The sequence below is a fragment of the Eurypyga helias genome, unplaced genomic scaffold, assembly GCF_000690775.1.
Source record: "Eurypyga helias isolate BGI_N326 unplaced genomic scaffold, ASM69077v1 scaffold29399, whole genome shotgun sequence".
Lineage (NCBI taxonomy): Eukaryota > Metazoa > Chordata > Aves > Eurypygiformes > Eurypygidae > Eurypyga > Eurypyga helias.
Window position 1 is genome coordinate 16,385 of NW_010270533.1, and position 25,399 is coordinate 41,783.

The 25,399-nt window shown below is 40.5% G+C and overlaps 1 protein-coding gene across 3 annotated transcripts in view; it reads right to left on the bottom strand.

Moving 5' to 3' along the window:
• Nucleotides 1-3,361: 3,361 nt before the first annotated feature.
• AP1S2 (adaptor-related protein complex 1, sigma 2 subunit) overlaps nt 3,362-25,399 on the bottom strand; it is a 26,962-nt gene continuing 4,924 nt past the window's right edge. The window contains exons 2-4 of one of the 3 annotated variants that reach the window (XM_010158488.1): nt 23,639-23,747; nt 22,557-22,694; nt 3,362-3,573 (exon numbers count right to left, since the gene is read on the bottom strand). In XM_010158488.1, coding sequence (XP_010156790.1) covers nt 3,526-3,573; nt 22,557-22,694; nt 23,639-23,747 — 295 coding nt within the window. In that variant the 3' untranslated portion in view covers nt 3,362-3,525. Of the gene's footprint in view, nt 3,574-6,874; nt 7,230-14,958; nt 15,153-22,556; nt 22,695-23,638; nt 23,748-25,399 lie in introns of those variants that run through there. The other 2 variants (XM_010158489.1, XM_010158490.1) reach the window with 2 other exon arrangements.

Here is a 25,399-nt window from a genome sequence, read left to right on the forward strand (position 1 = left end):
CAAGGAATAGGTTGTTCTCACTGCGTTTTATTCTGCCTATTCCCCGTAACGGGACCTTATAAAGCGAATTAACGTTGGCCAAGCTTTCCTTTTCCTTTGTTTTTAATGGCTGCTGAAAGGCAGCGCGTTTCAAGGGGCTTTTTTTGGGTGGCGACTCCTGCGGGGATCACCGAGCTGATCCTGGAAGCGGGCGTCGACACAGACCTGCGAGAGGTTGGTCAGGGCAGCCCCCAGCCCGATGGCCCCTCTCCTGGCGGGGATGGAGAGCGGGTTCTGCACCCACCCATCTCCCGTGGGAGGAGGAAGGCAGCGAAGCTGGGCAGGAAGGTGGCAGTTGTCCCGGGGGAGCCGGGGAATGAGTACAGGGACCTCCCGCAGGCACAGGCGGCGTTGCTGCCCGCTGGGAACCGGGCTGGTGCCCTCAGGTTGTGGCTGGCGGCCGCTTCCATGCCATTTCCCTTCCTGCCCAGCCGGAGTGGCGCAGCCCCACCGTGGGGGGTGAGAAGGGCAGTGCACATCCACCTGCCGAACGTGAGGTTTTTATCTGTTAGGGAGGGGGAGCAAGCACCCCTGACAAGGCCTTCCCTCTCTGCCCTGCCCTCACTTGTCGCACAGGGCAGCTTCCCAGCTTTCACTTCCCAGCTCTGCGTCCTTGGACGGCAGGAGGACGTTCTCAGCTTTGCTCAGCGTGCCAGAGGGGGCCCTGACGCTGACCAGCGACGCTCCCGTGCGCTGGAGAACAGGTGGTTCATCAGAAAGGGCCTGCGTAGAGATGTCCTGTCCTGCATCAGCGCCTCTCGCTGAACAGCAAACTTCAGCGTAGGGAGTAACGTCAAAGTCCCCTTTGCATCCCCCAGAGTGCAGCTGATGGCGCTCTCCCCGCAAGGCCGTCGCAATTTAACTAGACCCCCGTTGTGCCATGTACCTTCCTGTTCCGCACTGAAGCCGCAGCTGAATCCAGCATCCGTCTCCAAAGACAGAAAGAGGCGGTTAACGCTGCCAAGCACGGAGCGAGCCCGGTGAGTGGCGCCGGCTCACGGCAGCAGCAGATGCTTAGGAAGGCCTCCTCAGGCTAACAGCCAAGGCCGAGCAATGGGAGTTGATGACCCACAAATCACTTCGACCCAGAAATTCTGATTCTTTAGCTCCCGCCCCTTCCCCATAAGATAGGAAATTTGTGACACAAAATTTTATTTCATGTTAGATTTAAGAAATGCCCCAAGTTGGTAGGTTTTCCCCACCCTTTTGCTGGTAACATCAACCATTTCAGTTCTTTTAGGAAGCTGAAGAACAGATTGATCTGAGATGTTTTTGGTGGAGACTGGGATTGGGAATGGTGCAGTGACTGGCTCATAATTCCATTTAAGGAACTGAATGTTGAGTTTGTGTTATCCAGAACCCTCTATCAAACACACGGTTTAGTTTTCCAATGAAGTGGCACTACCGCATCAATTTAACATCCACTTTCATAAATTTCATGTTCAGTGTGGTAAGCCTTCCAAAAAACTTGCTAACTTATTGCTTTCTGTACAATTTCAATGGATGTAAATAACTAACCTTGGACACAGTATACTCTCACGTTTTTTTAATAAAGTGCTCAAGAACAGGTTAAGCACTGTAATAAAATTCCCCTGTTTTTTAAGCTACCACCGAGTGGCCTCTTCTTTCCCCTGCAAAAAAGAACTAATTATACGTAAAGGCAAAGCAAGGGTGTAAAAATGGACATTTATTACAACTCAACCAGACAGGGACAGACAGGGACCAAACAGTTTATTTGTCACAACCACAACGAAGCTTAATCCAGCCAAGCACATACAAGTGACAGCGTAAACCTTAAAAACATCTTTGATACATATAAAATTGCTTCGGGTTTGACTGAAGTAATTTTACCTCTTCCAGCCTCGGACACGGGGTCAGCTCTGCTCCTACTTCAACCCCATCTATCCGCGTGGGAAACGCGGGTTCCCCCGGTTACAAACGTTTGCATCCCAGAAAGGGCGTAAGCGGATGAATTCTGCGCTGCGAGTCCAGAGACTCTAGCCGGCCTCTGCCCTGGCAGTGTCCCAACGCAGCCCCGCTGCCGACAGCGTTTGCGCCGGGATCAGCAAGCAGCGCCGAGCCTTTGCCAGCGGGCAAAACGTAACGCAGGTCACATCCAGCCCACAGCCCAGCGCTCCCGCCCGGCAAACGGCGACACTGGCTGCGCGTGGCTGCTTCCAGCACCCACACCAAAGCCAAGCTGCACGAAAGCGCGGCACTACTCACCCACGGGAACAAGCCGGAACTCCTGAAGTTCCCGGGGAGGGAGGGGGAGCAGCCCAGCCTTCCCAGGTCTGTGTGGGGACACACTCCAGAGCAGGCACTACCTCCTCAGAAGCCTACACAGATTCCCTCAAGCGGAACAGGGGTAGTGTGTGATCCCTGGCAGCCTGCTGGAGTGTCGGAACACTACCCAGTGTCACTTCACACCACCGGCAGTGCCTCTCCAGGAGCTCCCGCTGCTCACCGGTGGGCTTCGTTCTACGTCTCATGGGAGCATCGTTGCCAGGGATTCGTCACGCGCATAAGTCAAGATGGGCAGTAAAACCGACACTGACACTACGGTACCTAATACATCGACTGAAGCATAACTATAAAACACCAATAAATACAAATCAACTTGTAGTTTGAAAGAAAAATAATTTAAAAATCCCTTTTGTATAGCTCCTTTCCCACCCCCAAGAGTATCCCATTTTCATCCTGCACCTCTCTGTCCAGCCAGAAAGCCTGCCTCTTCCTCATGTTTGTGTCTAGAGCAACATAATCTAAAAATAGTTCCCTTATTTATTTTTTTTCCACTACATGCATTCCCTTTTTAGCATAGAAACTTGCACAGTTTTGTTCAAGGTAGCTACGCTTAAATACACCTTCGTTTTCTAGTGCGCTGATGAGTTTGCAGCTTTCTTGCAAAAAAAGCCATTTTCACCGGTTTGATAATGCAGATCCTAACAGGATTCTTTGGTATGACGACAAATTCGGTAGTAAACAGGTATTTCCAATCCTTACACATCAACTGAAATAAGCAGAATTCTCACACAAGTGGCAACTAAAACGTAGGTGAACGGAAGTCTTTGGTTGCATAAAACACAATTTCTACACCGTAACATGTCACACTTGGAGTTGTCCATGGAGTTTCTTTTCACTCAGACACGCTGTGTCATCACGATACATTTATTTCCTGAAGTCAAGGTCGCTCATAGAAAAAAAACTCAAACCAATACACGTATTGAAGTCAAACGCAATCTTCCTATAAACGCTGTGAAGGGAGACACTGAGTCAACTCACATCTAATTCCCTTTACGAGTTTTTGGACTTGTTTCTCGTTCCCTTTTCCAAGGAGTAATTTTCTCAGAGGCCTGAATGAAGCAGCTTAGCGAAACAGTAATACTGACAAACAGCATCTTACACCATTAGCTAAACGTTACGATGAAGGCAGTGGACATGGACAGTATGGAACACCGAGAGGTCACCAGCTGACGTCAAGGCTTATGTCAGTCCGATTTCTTCAAGTACGCTACGCGGGGTCTCTGCTTCCTAGGGAGGGAAAACGTGAGACAGCCGTAAATGGACCCAGCGCTTCCGCTGAGCCGTGCCATACCGCACATGACTTCGCGTGACAGATGCTTAATTGAAAACGGTAAAGCTGAAAGACACCAAAATCTACAAGTACTGCTGTTTGCGAACATGCCATTAGCCGCGCTGCTTGAGGAGCCGTTAATGAGATTGCCATGGCTCGCAGGAATAGCTGGTGGATTTTACTGCCCTTAAGCACAATAAAAATAAAGCAATTCAGATGTGCCAGCAGGGAACAAATCACAGCCCCGTCACAGCGCTGTGAACTGGGAAGGGATGGGGAAGCATCTTGCAACGGAGTCAGTGATGTCTGTGATGAGAGATGTTTCACGGGTCTCCAGGATCAGTGCAGGAAGGATGAGTAACTGGATGAAAGGAACAACTGATGCAGCAAAGACACAGTATCCCTTAAAACTCTTTAAAACAGAGAACCGAGGTTGTTTTTCACACCGGTCCCATGCTTGGTTCGTAAAACCAGGTCAAGGTACCCTGGCACACCTGGCATCAATGAACCAACCCCTATGGAAGTGGAGGATTTGCCAGGATTGGAACCCTATTCTCCCACACCAGGCATAAAGTTTTAGGTTCATTCTAATCTTAAAAAGCTTTGTTTGGATTCAGAGCAAGTTGTTTAATGCAAAATTCCAAAAGGGTTATCATCAGGTTTATATTCATTGTTCCTCTAGCATCTGGAAAGAAACACTACTTTAATTAGGAACATTGGGCTGCCCTTTTCCATCATTAATAACAGTACCACAGTAAATAAAAAGGGATACTGTGTCCTTAAGGAAACAAACTGGTTTAGTATCCAGAGTATGAATAAACTTACTTTAGCATCCTAAAACAAGACATGTCATGAAGCAGAAAAAAAAAGCAGATAATAGTTAAGGGAGTAAGCAAATTATTTTTCAACCACTTTATTTTAAAAAAGTCTGCCACGTTATATATTACTTATATACACGATTAAGCACCTTAAATCTTGCAACACCACCAGAACATCATCTCTATCAACCTTGACTATGTAGCACAAACCAACCGAGTTTACAGCCCTCATCCCGTTCCTGTATAAGGTGATTTAGTACAGAAGGAACAGGCCATGGTATTTTAAAGGCAACTTTGTTCGAAAAATCAGTCAGTGCTTGAAACAGGCCACTGCTGAGCACTTCCGAAATGGCTTCCAAAATCCAGCAGCAAATAGGGAATCCCAAGAAAAAGGCAAGTTAAGACTTGAAGAGTGGCTTTTTTCTCACTGATGCAATATTTAAACATTCTTGGAACTGCAGTGACCTTGGCAAAGCCAGACAGGCTGGCAGGATTAAAGATTTACACGTGCATTTTAACACAAATCCCCCAGAAGGAGACGCCCAATTGAAAAAAAGGCTACGTGGCATTTTTAATGTAGCCCGGTGTATTATATTTCGGGTTTTACTCAAAAGCATTTTACTCAAAAAAAAAAGAAAAAATCTACATTCTTAACTATAGCAACAGAACTCGGAGTATTCTAACAGAATATAACTTCTCAAGCATTTCAGGGTCTCGAAAATATTTGTAATAAAACGACTTTTCACCATTTTAAACTGATCAGACCGCAGTGGACGCTTACTCAGTGGCAAAACAGGTTGTTTACTAGATTACCTGAAAAAAAAAAAGCTGCTCAATAGCTATGAAGAAATACAGTTCATGGCTGCTACTACCTCTAGAGCCATTTAGTGTTATCGTCTCCACTGCCAATTCAAAGTTGTAGGCAATTTCCACCAGGCATATACTTAAACAAAGATTAAATTTCTTCAAGTAATTCAAGGTCACTGGCTAACAAAGAATTTAAAGCAACGTATTTCACGGACACTGGCTACTCGTCCACAGACATCTCACCAGTAAAACTCTAAGATTTTCGTTTTTTTAATACTACAGCAGTAACCTTCAGGCAGACATGCCTTCTTATGTGCACGTCACCAATATAAACTCAGAAGGAACACCTAAAGGCTAAAGTGTTTTGCTAGAGGAACTGTTTCATCAATTACGACTTTTAAGAAAGAAACAGAATGGATTATATAGTTTTGTTGCCATTATTTGTTTTAGGAAGTGTCAAGCATTTTATCCAATTGTTATGGTAAACATTCTGCTGTGTTATACACTACCTGCAGCTCAGAATCACCCAAGGCAAACAATGCAAATTTGAAACATATCAGAGCACAGATGAGGAAAAAGAGTCATTCACATGAGACAAAAGTGCATGCAATACTTTATTTCAAACATGCCAGGAAAGCTAATTCATTACCTAGTCATTTAGAAGCAAGCAGCTGTATACAGATAACAAGAAAAACGGCATCTCATTACAGCTCAATGCACAGCATTTTAAGCCAACAGGCATGAAATAATGCAGGCTAAAGCAGCATTAACCAGACATTCAAACACACTGTTAATGTCTTACAGAAAAAAGGCAAACTTGGAAATGGAAAACCACTCCTATGATCTTGTTTTCTAAGGTTTCAGAATGCTGCAAGTCCAATTCAAATCTTTTCTCTGATACCCTGAATCTCCCATTTTCATGTCAGTTGAACATTCAGAAGGTAGTGCATTACCACATATAGTACGTGGAACTAGCTGTTTGTGGTTCATCTCAGTAATTGCCTCCTTGCTAATTACATTTGAATAATTTTCAACAACAGCACTGGGTTTGGGTTATGAATTATTCTCTCTACTAGGCAAAAGGAGGATGCAATACATGCCCTCTCACTCGTACTTCAATCCACACTTGTGGCGGTTCTCTGATACACAAGGTAGTCTGCACTTAAAACTGTAAATGCCAATTCGGGGAGACCTATTTGAAGTATTCTGTTAATGGACTTAAAGAAATCTTCCCAACCCTAATAATTTGTAAAGCAATGAACTTGTTCTCTCCTTCAGTAGCAGCAACTGTTCAACTGCTCACAAGAGCCTTTTGCACATTTAAATACAAATGGTGTGAGCAGATTTAGGGAAGTCCTTCTCCTTGCCCTCATCGCTTCTGCCTTCCTCCTCTTCATAAGGCGAGTCACACTACCCTGCCAGTCTCAGAAAAGGCTACCAGGATGTGCATCTTAATTAAGACGCAAGGTCTGCATAGAACTGCGTGTAACGTTGTTTAATACTTGTGCGTACACACATTTCACACACTACTACTCCTTCACTAGTCTCTCTGTAAATATTACCTTCGTCTACAGGTGTGTGTGTTTAAATACCACAACAACTTATTTGAAAGATAAGCACAGGTCAAGTAGTGTTACAGTATAGGTGCTGCAGTATATAGAAATTTAGCTCAGAACATTCTACAGAAGTTTTACACGTAAGATGTCACGCTTACACACGATAAAAAAGTTAAACCATATGCCAACAAGCATGAGTTCTGTTGAAATGAGACACGTGAAGAGACAACACTGTAAAACGGAGGGGGAAGAGGAAAGCACAACAGCAGAGAATGGTGGTGGTATTCTATTAGGTTCAAGATGACTGGATTCACCAAGCTGATGATAATGTTCTGTCATGAGTAAGTCACAGGTCTATCTCCTCTGAAATTCTGCATGCATGATGAATGAAGCCATTTAGTACACTGGGACATTAAAGTATTCATGGCGTGGCTACAAAAGAAATGTACATATTCTTATACACAATAGAAAGGTGGACAGTTATGCAAGAAAACAAAGAGATTCTCACATTCTATTGTATCTCTGACACAAAAAGGGCACTGGATAGAGAAATACAGTATTGTCTTTTGGGCTACTCTACACCCTAGGGGTGTGGGGTGGGATACCATTGTTTTATCCCCCCTCATGCCTGCACGCTGGGTCCAACAGCACGTAGGACAATTTCACATCATAATTATGGTACTAGGTAAGCTCAGGGTTTCTTCTCAGCCAAAATTTGTTTGAGGCTGAGCTCCTGTTCCAGAAGAGGACCACCCTATGTATCTGCTCCATTCTAGCCTCTTCGGCAGACACTGACCGTTGGCTACTGTCAGAGACAGGGCACTGGGCTGAGAGAACTTCTGACATCACCTACCCGCGATAAACACGTTGGGAACAGGCCTCTAGAACACAGCTGTGAGCGGCACTGTGCCAGCATAGTCCACCAGTGGCACTGCCTGCAACAAAACTGTCTACCAAAAAGACTGCCTCTTAAAAATGGTAGGTATGAGAGACCCCTCACATAGCAGGCCAATTTCCCTCTGCTTCTGAATTATGCCACTGAAATTAATACCCTCGTATAATTTATGAAAACATTAGTATTCAATATGTTGAAAGAGGAGTTAGAACCAAAGCAATACGCAACATTTTGGTATTAAAATCCGTTCCCTGAAGACAGATGAGGACATTTTTAATGGAGTAATAGCAATTTAGGAGTACTGGCCCCATGCATGCCCATCACATATCTTCTGGGAGGAAAACAAAAAAACCCAGCCAAAACACGACTCTCTGCATATCACTTACCATCTTCCCTGATGTACCAATTAAAACGTTCAATCCAGTTCAGTATCCCACCCCCCAAAATGACGGAAGTCTTACAACAGAACTGAGCAAACTCCCATGACTTCCAAACTAACAACTTGCTCTGTGCCATCTCAGTTTATTCACATGTTGAAGCTTGTGTATTTTTAAATTCTAATCTCCAACTACAAAAAAAAAAAGCCAAACAAAAATATCCTAGAAGCTTTACAGGATTTGTACTGCTTTTCAGTAATCTGAACATTATTCCACAGTAGTTAAAATTACTCCAACAACCCAGTAGTTCTCAAAATAAAAGTCCCTATAGCTCAGTGACAGTTGCAAATAAGTTGTACGAAGTTTGCTGTGATTTTGGTAGAATTCAAAATAATTTTGTATATAATACAAATGAGAATTACAAATGTGAATTTTAACTCTTAAAACCTCTCTTACCACTTAACTGTCAGCCTACATTAAAAACAAAATCCTGAGGCATATTCCTAACTCAACAGGAAAGGAATTGTGTGATGGTAGTAGAGCCCCTCCAAGGAGTACAAGCTGTAATGAAAGAGAATATACTAACTCTAGAACTGCTGGAGCCTCCTCAGACAAAAAAATTCCCACAGAGGTACTGAGGGAACACTTCTGCTTTACTTACGCTGCTGGCATGATATAGATTCATGAAGACAAATGAAAAACAGGCATACTGTAACAATCTCAAATGCCCAATTTTTACAGTTCCATATTTTCAGTTTCTACCTGGAACACAATGCACACATGTGACTGTGATTCTCCTCTTTGGAAAACGAAAAAAAAAAAAACCCACCTCATGTCTTCCAGCATTTCCCCCTTGGAAACCTGGAGCCATCAAAGTTAGTGTCTTCACCAAAATGCTTGTCAAATCTCATAACAGATTTCTCCTTAATTTTACAATAGCTCTCTGGGCAAAAAAATGAGAGCAGCTCATCTAGCACTCTTAGAGGTTGATTCCTATTCACTGCTGCCATGTTCAAAGATTATCCCAGGCTGCACACACTCCTTAGTACTGGAAACACTCTTTGGCCTGGAAACATTGACAATGTTCCCTTTCAGACAAGTGGTGTGAACAAATAAGGTTGATGTTCATTTCACATTTATCCACTTGTTACCTTTTGGTACTTTCTGAACCCCTACCCCACAGCCCTGGGGTATTCCCTACCCTGTTCCTATTTTCAATGGTTTATAACTTAAGGAATTAAGTATCTGTGATGTGAAAATCCTGGTACACAAAATTAGATGATTGACTCAAATTACTGTTACAGGATTAGTGTCTCATCTTAACAGAAACTTATCTACTGATAAAGCAAGATCGATCGCCAGACAACAATAGGAAGAAAGTGGTTATTTTGCTCCTGGTGGCTTTTGAGCTTAAGAACATGTAAACACCACCTGCAACGAGACAAGCAATAAACTGACATTGTAGAGGTGAACCTAAAAGACTAAATGGAAGACAATGGCGACTGGGACACGAAAGGGTAACACAGCAATACTGTGAGATGGAAAACGCCGCCGTTTCAGGGAGACCCCTGTACCCCGGTGAGGATGCCCAAGACCGTCATGCACAGCGGGTCTGGCACTGTGGGCAGACTGACAAACAACAAAAAGGAAAACAAACTTTTGACAAATTATTGCCATCACAGAACTACAGCATCTCACGATCTCCAGTTACATTGTTAGCCTATTCCATGCCTCACGGTCTCCAGAGCAGTCACCCTGCTGGTCTGCATACTAGCAAAGACAATCTGGGGCAAAGTGCAGATGTCAACTTCTACAATCACTCTCTAGACTACCCTGCCTTCCTTCAGCAGGTCTCGGCAGACCTCAGACAACATCTGAGCCTGTGAAGCATGTCCTATCTGGATCTAATGAGTTTAGAAATCTAGCAGCTAGGAAAGAGGCAATGGTATCCTTAGAGCACCATACAATGGCAAGCTAACATGAAATGCTACCTTTGAAAAATCATCACTTATTTTAAAATTCTGACATAAATTTGACTTCAACACATAGGTCTTCGATCCTGGTTTTGCCAATGCAGTAACAGCTCTAACAAGCTGCACACTGCAACTCCACAGTGTTTTAAAGTTACTAAAATCCATCTTTTCTCAAACTGACATCTGTGTTTACAACTCATTTTAAAAAGCTAATAATACTCTCTGAAATTTTCAGCCTAAGTCATTAGAGATTTTTAAGTTAGAAAAATGGTAGAGCTGATTTGAGTCAAAAGAACAATTTAACCAGCCCAACCCAAGCAATATTTTTCTCTGCCAACTTTGTCATGACCCAACCTAATTAAAAATCATAATCAAACTAAAATTAGAAGGTACTTCATTTAATCCAGTGCCCCAAACAGTACACCTGTAATATTCCCAAGATACATTTAATCTGTAAAGGCATCCAGTGATGGAAACTTTTTAATGCCCCCCCCAAGCAATCTACTTAAATGCTTCATTATCATCACCACTGGAAAATTTGCCTCACATCTACTTTGAAATTATTTTCTAGCTGCAATTTAAGCTATTTTATGTCTGTAGTGGACAAGAAAACAGTCTATTTCCTCAGGCAAGAGAGACATGAAATAATTTATGCCTACACCAAACTGACTCAAGTTCAGTGTTTTTCAGTGCTGCCATTTCACAGACAACATCACACAGCAGTGACAGACTTCAGGAAGACCTGACATCTTTTTCAGGGAAAGTCTCCTTAAGTTTTTAACGTTTTTCCCCATCAAAAGCAGCACAAAGCCTATGAAGGCAAGCCATGTTAAACTGCAGGCAAAAATTACAACTGCTACCTTTTGATAAAGGCTTGGCTTTCACACACACACACCCTCCCCCAGCATCTAAACAAACCCCAAGCTAGAACAACAGACAAGATGTGGGACCATGGAGGGCACAGCAGTTTGGGATCAATTCTACAGGAACAGGCTACGGGGAAAAGAGAGACGGGATGAGGGTTTCTCTTTAGATATGTGACGTTCTTACAGTAGGAAGAGATTAAGATTTAACAAGCACTTTAGCAATGCTTCAGAAGCAATTACTTTTACATTCTACTTCTGAATCTTTATTAGGAAATATTTCTAATGAAAGGCTGCTTTAGGAAATTGCTGCTGTTCACTTACATTTTTCAGGGATTTCAAAATAGTAGAGTATCTGTTTCCCAATCTTTGGTTGGCTAACTATTCAGAAACTCCAATTGCATGGTTATTGGGAAAATTCTACTTTACTTTCAAAGGAGAGCAAAGTGTTTTCTCAGAGAACCTAGAAACATTTGAGGTCTTGAACATGCATATTAACTGTGATGCTGTTCAAAAGCAAAGAACAATCCTACATCAGTACCAACTCCAAGCCAGGATCTTGTCTACAGCTTCTCTGCAGAGAGGGCAAAGAAAAAAAACCTCCAGGATTGGTGCCGATCGGTCAACACAATACTCAACTAGATTCTAAACCAGCAACAGTCATCATGCAAGTGTTATTTGGCAAAACATCCTAGCATATGCACACCCTTCGGCTACAAAACATCACCTACACAGACCAGAGCGGGAGATTATGTCGTAAGATCCGCAGCAGCCTCCCTGCCTCTCTCTCAAAAGCAGAAGTAAAAATACCAGTGGAAACTTCATGTGCTGTAACCGGATAACAGTGAATGCTTCCTGCCTCCGAGTTGCTATTCTCATCTTCGGGATCAGAGGCGATAATCGCTCCGGGAGGCAGTGCTTTCCACCTGCCAATCTGTAGCTATGCAGTGAGCTATGAAGAACTGAGTCTGATCTTTAAGGGTAAGGATGGTTCTAAGCATCCACCGGAGGCTCCACTTCCCCACTACAAACACGCAAGTGCTTTATGGGAATAACTAGTGCTGAATGTTTTGTAGTGTGAAGCTGGAGCCAAAAATATTACAAATCACTGGGTTCTCTATCAGATAATCCCAGTGCATCCGTATGTTGGGCAGTTTGCCAAACGACGCACATAAGGGTTCACTAATGTCTTCTTCCATTTTCTTCCAGCACTGCAGCTACAGGTCTGCATTACTTACAACTCTTTGCTGAAGGAACCACTTCTTAAACTGCAGAGCTGTATCTTTGAGGGGATGCCCAGAATACACTGCTGTAACAAGCCACATCACGTCCAATATCATTCAGGTTCCATGGTGATGGCATTTAAGCATTCCCCTTCCTTTCTGTTCCTGCAGCACTTTGCCTTCTTACAGTTGCTGGTGGACAAATGTTTACAGGGCTAAATTGTAAACATGGAAAAGTAAAGCTGCTGGCTATACGTTTTTAGCAACGATCAATTTAAATTGGATCAGTTTAGATGGATCTGAAATCCACTTCTAGAATGCTCATGTAAGTTTCCCTGGCAGGAAGTAAAGAGGGAGGGAAAGGACACAGAAAACCCTGCAGGCCAGTACTGCTGCTGAATCTCCTTGCCACACCCCTGTGACTCAAGCCAACAGCAGGGGAGCAGCTTAAAACAGGTAAAATTAGATCTTCCCTAAATGTGCTAGCTGACTTGGGCGTTCACAGCAGACATGAGTCAAGACAAGATACAAGGGGAACACTGGCTTTTTACAAACACTTCAACACACTGGGAGCTGTTAAAAATAAAACCTAATTTAAGTTACATCATTCGCTCCAGCGAAAGTCTTGGCTACCAAACACAGCTGCCTTTTACTTCCCTTTTCAATGCCACTGCTTTCCTCCTTTCCTCCCCTGACACTTCCCTCACACCACCTTCCATATTCTTAGGTTATAGCTAACAAGCCACATCATCACAGAGCAAGTGGCTCAACACAAGTGCTACGACAAAGGTGCCAGCAGGAACGGATCTGGCCTTCTCAATGAGAGTCACTGTTGGCATGGTTCTATGTCATGAGGAAACCGCACCCTGACTCAAGACCGCCTGTAAACTGCTCTTGATAGAAAGCATAAATTCAGTTCACTAGAACACAAGTGCACAATAAAAAGATTTCACCCTGTCTAGTTGTATACCACAGGTTTTCCAACATTATATGCAGCTTTCCTTAAATTTAGCCAATTTCTGTATGGAATAGACTACTTCTAAACATGTGGCTTATTACACGTGCCATACAGCACATCTAGAACACAACACCCTAGTTTACATGCAAATCTCTCTGAAACAACCCTCAAAAAACCAAATTCCAGTCACTTGGTGCTTGTTTATGCTTGACAGAGCAACCACCTATTAAATACCAGGTTGATCGAAGCACAGAAGCTGCGAGTCAAATTCCACCCCTTGCCCAAAGACAACCACCTTTACCTCAGATGATCTTTCCTTCCCACGGCTGATCTTCATTCCTATATACCGCTGCTTCCCACAGGCAAGCTGTCCCCAGCTTTTATTAGGTGCAACCATCTAACCCTCTCCACTCATCCCAGCAGATGCCATCCCCACTTCTCCATATTCTGCAGAGTCATGACAACTGTGTAAATTAAGCTCTGTACACAGTATATATTCCTTCACTCCTTCCAGTGAATAGTACCAGACAGGAAGAAGCATCCCATGGGCATCTGATAATGCCACTGTTTAAATTAACGAGGACAAAGCACATTTCTTCAACTCAAACTGCACCCATACATAGAATTCATGAGGGACATATGGTAAACCAGTAAACTGGAGTCACACAGAATCCTCTAAGCCTGAGCTTGCATGTTCCAGACTTGGTCTCTGTAACCATCTAAGACAACAAAAAAGATTAAGACTCCTAAGTAAAGTCTATGTGGCTAGCATAGGTTCCAAACAATATAAATACTTTAAAAAAATTTTAATCATAAGGAAACTTTTACCATCTCAGTGTTAATACTAACCTCACCATGAGAATCACACTCTTCATACATAAACTTGTTATCATGGAGGGGAGAGGAAAAAGCGATAAACATGGGGAAAAAAATGGGGGGGTGAAAAACCAAGCTTGAGCATTTAAGTTTTCTGGTCATTGTTTTACCATATGTCCAAACTCCTCTAAGAAATTCTATTTTGAACAAATGACTCGTTGGCTGCCCTAATTCTACAGGTCTAATACACAAGCAGGTTATCAGCTACCTCCTACTCCCCCGCAAAGATCGACAGCTGTCTCATACACTAGGTAACTTTTCAATGGTGAAGATACCTGTACACTAGCAGTGAAATTGATTTTCAACATGCTAAACAAAAAATATTTCATCTATTACAGCAATTTTCTTGTGTCTGGGAACTAAATCCTGATATTTATAAAGCTGCATATGAAATTAGATCTATTACTGCAGTTCCACATTACAAAAGCCAATTTGTTTGCTGAACTACTTGTTTATCGTGATATCAAATAAGCAGCAAACTAATTAAGTTTTCTCCAGCAAATAATTTTCACGTGTGTTTTAGACTTGCCTTATGTAAAATAAAATCTTACCTTTATTAGTAGGACTGCCACAATGTATTCCACTTATGCTTTGGACAAAAATATGTTGCAATGCACTATATATGCAAATAAGCTTTGTTCTGTCATGCAGCATCCGGCACTTGATATACAGTCAATTGCAGCAGTACCCAGTCTTTTTAGGGCCCATTTTCTTTGCACAGCAGATGTAAACAGCTTATTTTCCAGTAAATACACATTTGCATGGGTTTATTGTAAGTAAAAAAAAAAAGCCAAACATCGCTTTAGTTATTAGTTTTGGTATCCATTTCTCTAACTTGCATTATCCCGCTTAATTATCAACACCCAATGAAGCCAGTAGAAGTCAGACACTTTAAGTTGATGCGGTTAGTACAAAAACGGAAAATAAGAGGGAACACTCAAAGCACTCTTCAAAGACCATCATGCAAGTATTGCAGAAAGTTAAGCCCATCACCCATTTTCTGTTTACCCTTGCAAGGACTTAATTACACGTGCAGCAGTCTTTGCATAGCACCCATTTAATCCATGCCACCAAAATGGTAAACTTGGTATTTACCAATCATTTAGATGGGGGTCAAAAGGGCTAATGCCTTAGATTGCTCTTAATCATAAGATATCCTCAGACAAACCTCCCCAGTCTTCATTCTGGCTCTACAAACACAAAATCAAGCAGCAATGAAAATGTAATACCAACTACTTAATTTAAAAAAAAAAGCACCACACAAAACAAAGCCCACACCCACCCAATTATTTACAGCTTTTTTCCATTTAAAACAAAAAAAGTGAGAAAATATTCTAAACTATATAAAAAAGTAAATGCAGTTATTTCACTCAAATGTGTTTCAGCTACTGTTATACTTTAAGTTAATACAATTTTATAAGGTTTGATAACAGTCCACTGTTAAGAAAACAAACAAAAATGCATCAGTAAAAAACATCTGTTCAAAGACTCCAAATAGACACATTACAAACTCAAGTTTATTTTTCATTTCTTAACAAGATAAAGGATACCAGTACCTTAAAAGAGTAAGTTCTAGAGAGTTGTTTAGAAAGCTTCACCTGTGCTTGAAGGAATGTTAATGCCAAGATCTTTTTAAAAGAGCACTTAAGATCAGTTGTTCATTATTATAACAGATTGAGAGCGTAACAGAATAGGATGCTACCAAATTTACATATACTTAACTCAGTAACTAAGTTTCACACAGTATTATTACGAACATTGATAGTAAAGCAAGATCTGTTCCACGAAGGGAAATGAGTTTCCTTCAACTTAGCTACCTACCATCCCTGAAGTGATTTGAACAATTTAATTTCAGAGCTATGTAACCATATTTACTATTAAGTCGGCATTGTCAGTTGCTGAGCTGTATGGGACAAGCCAGTCATTTTCATGTCGTAATGCTTGGTGCACAAAGTTGAACATCTTCACTTAATCCATCTGTTAATCAAACATACTTAGAATTCTCAAAGAATTATGAACAATAGCTCTTCTCAGACTTTTTTCCCTGCCTTTTTAAAATCAAGTTTTCAGCCTAAGATTTAAAATACATACACTTCTAATGCATCTTGATATCCATCACCAGAACTACTACTTCTGCTAGACAGCTTGGCAACAAAAAAACCCATAGCTTCTCCCTTAAAAAATAATAAAAGCCCCAAAACACATACCAGCCGTGTGCCTGACATCTGTACAACACAGACAGATAAGACCACAAAGAAATGAGAATCTAAAAAACCAAACACAATGGGATGCCTCCTGGGGCCTATTCATATTCTTTTCACCTACTATTCTGTGGCGTTTTAAAACCATCTTCACAGGTACCGAGAATTTTAGGAAAGGGTAGTAGCACTGCAACATGACACATCATCTCAGACACCACAGTAAAAATGGCATTTTGTGCTCAGTGTCTCAAGGTTCAAACATTAACATTGCTCTTTTCAGCCATTCTGCCAGATTCAGGGAACATGGTCTATTAAAATGCAGATTAATGTGCTCATCCAGAAAGAGCATCTAATTTTGAAGATAAGATACTCTCTATTGTCAAGCAGTCTTCTGCAACTGTTCACTAAACTTATTAAGTTTATTGACCAAAAGCACAGATTAAGCCCCTGAAAACAGCTATGGCATATGCAGCAGTGCTAAAATTTTCATCGTATCACCCTGACAGTGCTTCAACAGACAGCAACAGAAGACTACCTCTCGAGAAAAATCTATCAGTTTCGTATACAGAAAATAAAAGTGCCCTAAATAGAATTATAATCTATGAGACGTTCAGAGTACTGTTAAATATATCCTCAACAGTTCTACAAGGATTGTTAGTATCAGTGAACGATCAACTTCACAGGTAGTTTTACCACGTGGATGTTGATGAGTACTGGAATTCACATCACAGTGGGTACTGAAGAGTTAACCAGACAGCAAGGACTTCACTTACACTGATTTGTCTTACAATTGAAACTTGCTAATGTTTCAATTTGTAACACTGACTGAACACATACTTGATAACTTACATGGAAGGCTCCTTCCTCACAACTTGCTCATTCTTAAGAAATTCTAATCAGCATTTTGATTTCTTAGAGTAAGATTACTCCCATCTTACATGTACACACACTGAACACCACAGACAGGCAAAAAGGAGAATATTATGGAGACAGATTAAGTAAAATGGTATTTTAAAGGTTTGCACAGAAGCTGCTCAGGTGAAAAGCAGACTGCTTTCCGTCATTTCCAATTCATAAAGCCATGGACAGATTAGGATCTGACAACAAGTTTCTGGAAACACAACTGGATTTCTGAAGCGATTAGAAAACACACCCTGCAAATCTACGATAAATCCTAAGCATCATGACACACCCAGAAAAGCAAGAAACTTCACAGAGAACATTAAGATACTGAACTGCAGTTTGCAAATACACAATCGAAAGACTCACATACAGACCAGTAAAATATTTAAATTACCATAAAAAAAAAGCAGTCTGAGAATGGGAGGGGGGTGAAGTATGATAGAGTAAGTTCCTGGATATTCAATGCCACTTTTTCAAGATGACATTTAAACATGAAAAGGTTAACTTCCCCTCCTCCCATTCCCACTTGGAAGACAGACAGATATGCAGGGCCCACTATTAATTTTCTGGACGAACTCCTATTGCTTTAAACAGAAGAGTATGATTTGTTAAGTGTTTGCAGGAAAGCTTACTCCACGGTGCAAGGAGAAGAGTTCAAAAGTATCTACTGAGAATATGGGAACACCTTTGATAAAGGTTTAAAGACCTGTCTGCTACTATTAAATCTACAACTAGTTGTCTTTAGAGGTTTCTTCCAAAGAGAAGCGGTGTTCCTATGATTCCTGATGATGTGGATTCTTTCAGTTCATTCTATCTAAAGTCCAGCTGAATTTATATTAGGCATTCATGAAGCCCTGATTACTTCTTAAAAAACTTTTGGCAGGTTTTAGTAGTGAGTTTATAAACTCAATAATCTGTAGTACAGACAATGACAAGCAAGATAGCCATAAGCATACACATATGAAGCCAGAAGTGCAGTTCTACAAAGATTTTAAGTCACTTTTTAGTTGAACAGAATGCTACAAAGAGCAAAGTAATGAACAGAAAACATACACAAAGAACAGATGACAGCATGACGAGGCTTGGAACTTTAACTGACATGTTTGCAGATGCCAGGCTTACACAGTTCCACACAAACGCTAACTTTTTAGTATCTCCCTGACGTCCATCCTGAGAACCCTGCATTTAAGAAGCAGTGCAGTTTTTACGACCACAAGAATGGTCCATATCATAACTAAACAAGCAAGTCAATTTTCTTAGGACAGGGTGCAAATAGATTCTTCCAAAGTGAAGCATATTATATATACAATGTCACAGAGCACACCTGTAGTCAAGCACATATACATGGCCTACTACATTAAAAAAAATAGCTGCTATCTGTTCAACAGATGTGGGGAAATGAACACAAAAGCAACTGACCTCTCCACTTTGGCCCAATACGTTTTATATTGGTTTTGAGTAAGATATTTTGTGACAAACCATGCCAGTCTTTAAGAACATGCAATTAAACATTTTGCTTCCAAGACTGGAAGGGGGTGGGGCGGAAAAGAAGTCTACCTCTCACACTTGAAGCATCATACAAAAAGCCATATCCACATGCATGCACTGCCTCATCTACTACATAAAAAGCACCTACATTTTGAGGAGCACAATTAGAAAACCTGTAATACCTCAAAAAGAAAGTAATTATGTTGAATGTACGTTCCCAAACTGGACTTAATTATCCTGCTTACGTACTGACCACTTATTACATAAAATTAGAAACAGTGTCATTCCACGTTCTTAAATAATGACTGGAAACACCACCATAAACAAGCTCACTATTTTTGATCACTGTATCAGAGTCAGTACCTTCAATATAAATGGACAAGGCAAACCCTCCATACTTAAAACAAAAGATCAAACAATCTAACTGCATTACAACCTCTTTCCTGCTACATAACCAACATCTTTCAGGGGCTGAAGTCTGAAATGCATTTTACAGAAGTGCCAGCTACCAAAACTTATGATACCTTCTACAAATTGAGAGATATTCCCAACCCACAAAGATCACAGCTATTTCCTAATCCTTCAGTAACGAACTAACAATATATCCCTTTCTCACTGACGGAAACTCTCACAGCTCCCCACACGCATCATCTAAACTGTAATCACAGATCATTATCTGTGGCTAAAATCAAGAACATACTTGTCTTAAGACCAGCAGTCAAACTGACCGCCCAAGCTGCCTACCTGAAACCCAGCCCGAAGTCACAGCCGTCAGCTCTACATTGCAATAAAGACTTCATTACTCATTCTTGTTTCACACCGAGAGGCATACAGGTATTAGCTGAGGCAAATAATGTCCCTGCCAACTTACGAAGGCAGTCTACCTCAGTAATCTATATTTAAGAGCTAACATTAATGAATTAACTGCATTAAACTGCATTAATTATGGTAAGTTTCTCAGGAAACAAAGTAAGAGACAGGTGCTTACAAAGGCTACTTCCTAAACCAGACAAAAAAAAAAAAACAAACCACCTCTTATACTCCCTACTCACTCCAGGCTTAAGTATCAGGGATTTTCCTTTGTCACTACTAATGCTAACATTCCTTTATTTTGTCATACCTCAAGAACAACCAGTTCTCCAGTATTACACATACCTAAACCTATAGTCTCCAATTAGCATATTTCATATCCAAGAAAAAAATATTTCATGGCATATGTAGGAAATTCACCAAATTTTCTTTTCCAAAGATACTCATTCTAAAATGAAAAGCTTAAGTCTACATATAAGCACAGAAGCACTGCCATAATGACTTTCTGCTACCATTCGTACAGGTCACACGGCCAGTATTGACACCTGATTACTGGTACGTTATCAGGTGGTAATAAACGAGGGGGGAATAGGTAAATATTTGAACTGAGCACATTACTGAAGAACTAACAAGAAAGGCTAGATGAAAAACAGTTAAAAAGTTAGTGTTTCAGCCACAACAGCTCTAGCAGTCAGTAAGTGGATGGCCCAGCACCAAGAACTTAATGACACACTGAAGTAGATGCTCAGAAACAGAAGCACAACCTGGAAATTGCCACAGAAGATACAGGCAGCAGAGCTGTTAAGAACTAATTCACTATTCAGTAATTTATGCCTCTGCGTATTTTCTTTTAACATCACACAAACAGCCACTTAATGTCTTTGTAATGGTTTCCCTTTGTGTAAGTATTCTGTACAGCTTTTAATCTTTAAGGTGCTTCATACATTAATGTATGCAGCATCACTAATTAATGACATTGTGTATTCAACACTGATTAATCATTTTAAAATTACGTAATGTGAGTATTCAGGGCCAAATAAAAGTCCTTTTGTTGCACATTAATTTGAATCTGACGTGGTCAAAACCCAAACAGAAACATTTTGCTTTCGGAATCAAACCACATTTCATTCCGGCAGCTCTGAAATATTCTGTGAAGCAGAAATTAACTGAAAGTACAAAAAAGTCTCCAGTTGTGACAAACTATTACTTTAACAGCCCTCTTCATCAAACTCAGCATGCACACAGCAGCAGTTGATATGAAAACAGACCTCTGCAGAAAGTGACCAACTTTATTAGAAGCTCAATTTAAACATTGACTCAGACTTTTATGCGTTTTGTCAGGAAAAAAAAAAATCAGATATACGGAGTAGTTTTATATTCGATCAAGAGTCAACATAACTAAGAAAAAAAATATAAAAATCAAACATAAGACTACAATGGTACTGTGATAAACTGTTACATTCCAATTTAATCAGAAAAGATTTAATAAACCTTTGCAGAAGAGAATACCTCAGAGATAGGGAAAGGAAGGGCAATCAGAGTAAAGCTACCAGGACAAGGGAAAAGTCTCACATTGAAAAAGTGATGCATCTTTTGCATAGAATTTTTAACTTTAAATTATATTAAGTGTAAAAAGAGAATACTAATTGTTTCGATAGAAAATCTGTAATTAATTCCTAGAGGTAGAATGCATTTTTGCTTTAGAAGCCTAAGAAAACTGAAAATAAAATTCAAAACCAACGAGAACGAGAAGTAGCACAGTAATCCTATTTCATGTGTAATTAACTACATTTGCAGTAGACAGACTGGAATAGGTAACAGATTAGTTACATCTGTTTTCATATAAAAAAGAGCAACACATTTTTAAGTGGTTATACCCCCCTCCCTTTCTGAACTGCAACAGGACTTCTGGTTAAGATAATTCCTTCTGAGAGTAAAGGATAGCTCAACAAAACTGGGTCAGAATAGAAGCAGTAAATGCATGTATTTCCTTCCTAGAAAAATAGGGTAGAAAATCTTGGTGCAACGTCTGACCTTGCTTATGACACTAACTAGCTGTTGGCAGACAAGAACTTTAACCTGTTGTGGATTTGCCTGTAGTCTGAAAGGATTACAGACACAACTGTAAGGGTAAAAAACATTATGTGTTTCCCCATCCTATTAATACCACGATCTACAAAATAAGAGTACCAAGTAGAATACAGAATGCTTATATGAGAATTAAAGCAATTAACTCACAGGATGAAAATCAAATTGAAGGTTCACATGGGGGGGGGGGGGGAAATGGAGGAGCTTACATTTATATAGAATGATACGACTGAACCTCAGTAAATTTAAAAAACACTGAGGTTCACCAGCCCTGTTAATCTATATGCTCCACTGACTTGCACACAAGCCTGATGATTCATCCCCCCAGACTACCAGAATTTTCTAACTTCCCTTTAGACATTCAAGGACCTTAACACTGAACTCAAGACAACAGAGGTTAAGTAAAAACCAAACACAAAATAAAAACAGCCTAGGATGGAGAAACTATACCAAGCTTTTCTATACCACTGAACCCCTTCCCATCAAATGTTTTTCCAGAGAAAAAGGGTAGAGATGCAATCTTTCTTCACAGTTAGTCATGAACAACAAAAGCATTCCATGTGAAAAAACCCAGATGTTTCATTCTGTACATTTCTATGACATTACTATTATTGCTTTATCTATTTAAGACAGAAACATGCCAGACTAAGCAACCTATAGCAGAAAGGCAGGTCTTTAGAATAAGAACTATACCTGTATGAGTCTCAAAGAAGAGAGTCTAGCTTCTGGATTTCAGCAATAAAACAGTAAAGAAGTGAACATGCATCAGGTATGACAAAAAACTAACAGCTGATTAGTAAAAAGAAGAAATGAAAGACACACAAAACTAAGTTAAAGCAGCATGAACTATAATTATCTAAGAATACATATAAAACAGCCGCATTTCTAGCAAAACGCAAAATCACACTAGGTTACAATATACACATGCCAATCAACATGAAAAGAGCAAATATCATCATCATATTGCATTATTAGGACAACTAACTAGAAACTACATGCTAAGCATGCTAAAAAGCACCTTCTACAAGCTTAGAGAAACAGAATCTTTTTCTACTCACAGCCTACCATGCTGATAACATGGCCAGAGAAGTTGGATTTGCTTACCTCCTGTAAAAGATCTGCCTGCTCAATGGCTTTGAGAACATTTTTCTTGGAAGTCTCCTGAACTTCCCCGCCTAAAAGGAACTCATCCAGAATGAAATAGGCTTTTTCAAAATTGAAGATAATATCAAGTTCACAGACCTAAAAAGAACATCAAGCATTAATGCAAAATGAGAGGATACTCTCTGTTGAGGTATATCCTCTCACAAAACTTAACTTGTTCGCAGGTCCACCAAATCAAGACGATAGACTCAGATTATAACCTTTACGGAATTGGGCAACAACAACAACGAAAACAAATCAGTCCCTGGAGAAAAAAAATGTATGAAAAATTTTTTTCCTTGAGTTACAAACAATTGTAGCAACCTCTTTGAAAAGCATTTTCTTTGTTAAAAAGGGTTCAGTTCACAACTTTGAGTGATGTGGTTCTTCGTAAGGTAATATCCCTAATAAAACTTTGCTTGCCTGCAGTACCCAAAGGCAGATCATGCAATCTTACACGAAAAAACTGAAAACACAATAATCTCAAATTTCTTACTCATCCTGTGCATTTCCTACTCAGGAGGACTAGGAAGGCAGAAGGATAAGCAGCAGTTTTTCTAGAAGTGCTAACGTACATTACTACAGTTGTTTGTGCCTGCTATCTGGGTAAGCAGATGTCTTTCTTTCCTTACCCTCCCTGACAGTTCACAGCCAACTGCCTCCCTTGGAGACAGATGTATGAAGTGCTCACACACTACAGCACTGCCAGGGAGAAGAAAGCTGGGGGCCTAGACAGAAAATTAAGGATAAGATTTTTATCTGACCTCAAGTGAGACTACTATGAAATGAAATAAATACAGGCAATTAACACCAGATTACTAAGAGTTGTTCTCCCAAAACAAGAGTTTAATTCTGTATTTTAACAGTTATATAGGCAACTATCAGTTTAGTTTGGCCAAGCATGCAACATAAAACATGTTAGATACACCTTTCCAACAGCTAGTTGAAGAACGATTTTTTATGAGTGCAGTGGGCATAAAACAAAACGACAGAACCTAGAGATGGTGGATTCTATAAAAAATAAAAAGTAGTTACTAACTCACACTGCCAAAATACTTGTCAAGAAGTTCTACATAGCGATGAATAATTTCCAGAGTTATTAGTTCATTGTCCTGATCTTCAATGGCACAGCAGAAGTAGAGACTGGCGTATCTGTAATAACAAAATAATCCTGATGTTAGCATAATAACACGAGCAAGATGAATGCACTCGAGAGGTATTGCCTTCTCAGCAGTCCTTCACACTCACGCTTACTGTGCCATTACTCCAAATCATCAGCTATGCAAGTTCTACCAAAGAAGAGCTGAAAGACCAGCAGACACAGGCATGTACAAAAGGGATCTGCCTCCTCGGGTCAAGCAAGACTTCAGTCTTTACCATCCTTTAGCTGACAGGATTAAATTAGCCCAAGAAGTGGCCGGAGAAGTATTTGATTCTGTGGTCTCCTGGCAGAGTTCTGAGGAAAGACATTTCCTCTACTCTCTGTAACATCAAAACGTTGGTATACTGATCAACAGGTTCAGTGTTAAATTTGTATCACACAAGCTACACAGAGAGATATTTAAGAACTACAGAAAACACCCTGGGAAAAGATAAGTTGAATTAGCAAATAGGATGTGGTCTCTGTAGAGAATTTAACAAATGCCTCCAAAACTCCAAACCTAACACTAATGTCATACACCCCAACTGCTATTAACTCAACAATTCAATCCCTACCAACTGTTCTGGTATCAGACTTAAGAGAGGCCATCAGCTAATTTCCAGCAATCCACTTCCACCTTGGAAGACGGGGAATTCTTTACATCAGGGGTATGATCCCAAGTTCCACTTTTGTAAAAAGACCATCGAATTCTGCTGTGTGCTACCACATACTTGTTACAGTCATGTCTAAAAAAGCTGTTGCAAAAACAAGACAGCAATGAAAGCTGAAAAACCCATTTAGTCTTCTGCAAAGTGCCAAACCCATATGCCACACAGACACACAAGGCACAAATGAGATTTCAAATAACACCTGTGGTAACTGACAATTTACATGAACCAGAAGCAGCTTTTGTTTGCCTGTTTCAAGAGGGAGGACGACTGGCCACAGAGTGGCCAGCCCTACTGAAAAAAGAAGTCATTCAGATATGAATGCCAAGTTTAAGATGTGTATTTATTTCCCATACACAGAAATACCTTTCAAACATTACACATACTCAGCCACTGGGACTTTGTAAGCTCCCAAAAAAACAGGGTTTTTGGATAAAAGTCCTGCAAAAACAGAGTTGTACTTTGTAGTATATTCAAATTTGTCTCCCAACCGCACAGCTACCATCATTTATAACCTGAAAATGCCCGCCCACTCTGATCTAGCTGAGTCAAATTGCTATGGCTTCATCAAGAACAACTTATCACAGTAACTGTTGAATAAAAGTTTTAAACTATTATAAAAAAAAAATTTACTGCCTACGAGTTCTTTCCATCCTACCACAAAGCACGATGGGGGGAAAGAGAGGAAGACACCTCCATTGAAGCACTTAACACTAATTCCCTTGCTCTTTCATCTCTTCGCCATGGTGACTTGTCAGCTCATCACAAGGTCTGTCTGAGCAGAGCTCTTCTGACTTAACACCGTTGTGTTTGTGCCTCGCTAATTCTTCAGGAACATTTACAGTCACTGTAGTAGCTTACAGATTCACCCTGTATAAGGTATCTTTTAAACACAGCTATTTAAAAAAAGTACTGGAAAGCGAGACTATGAAGAAAAAACATGTTTTCAAACCCACTGAGGAATTTGTAAGTCAAACTCCATGTTATCATATTTC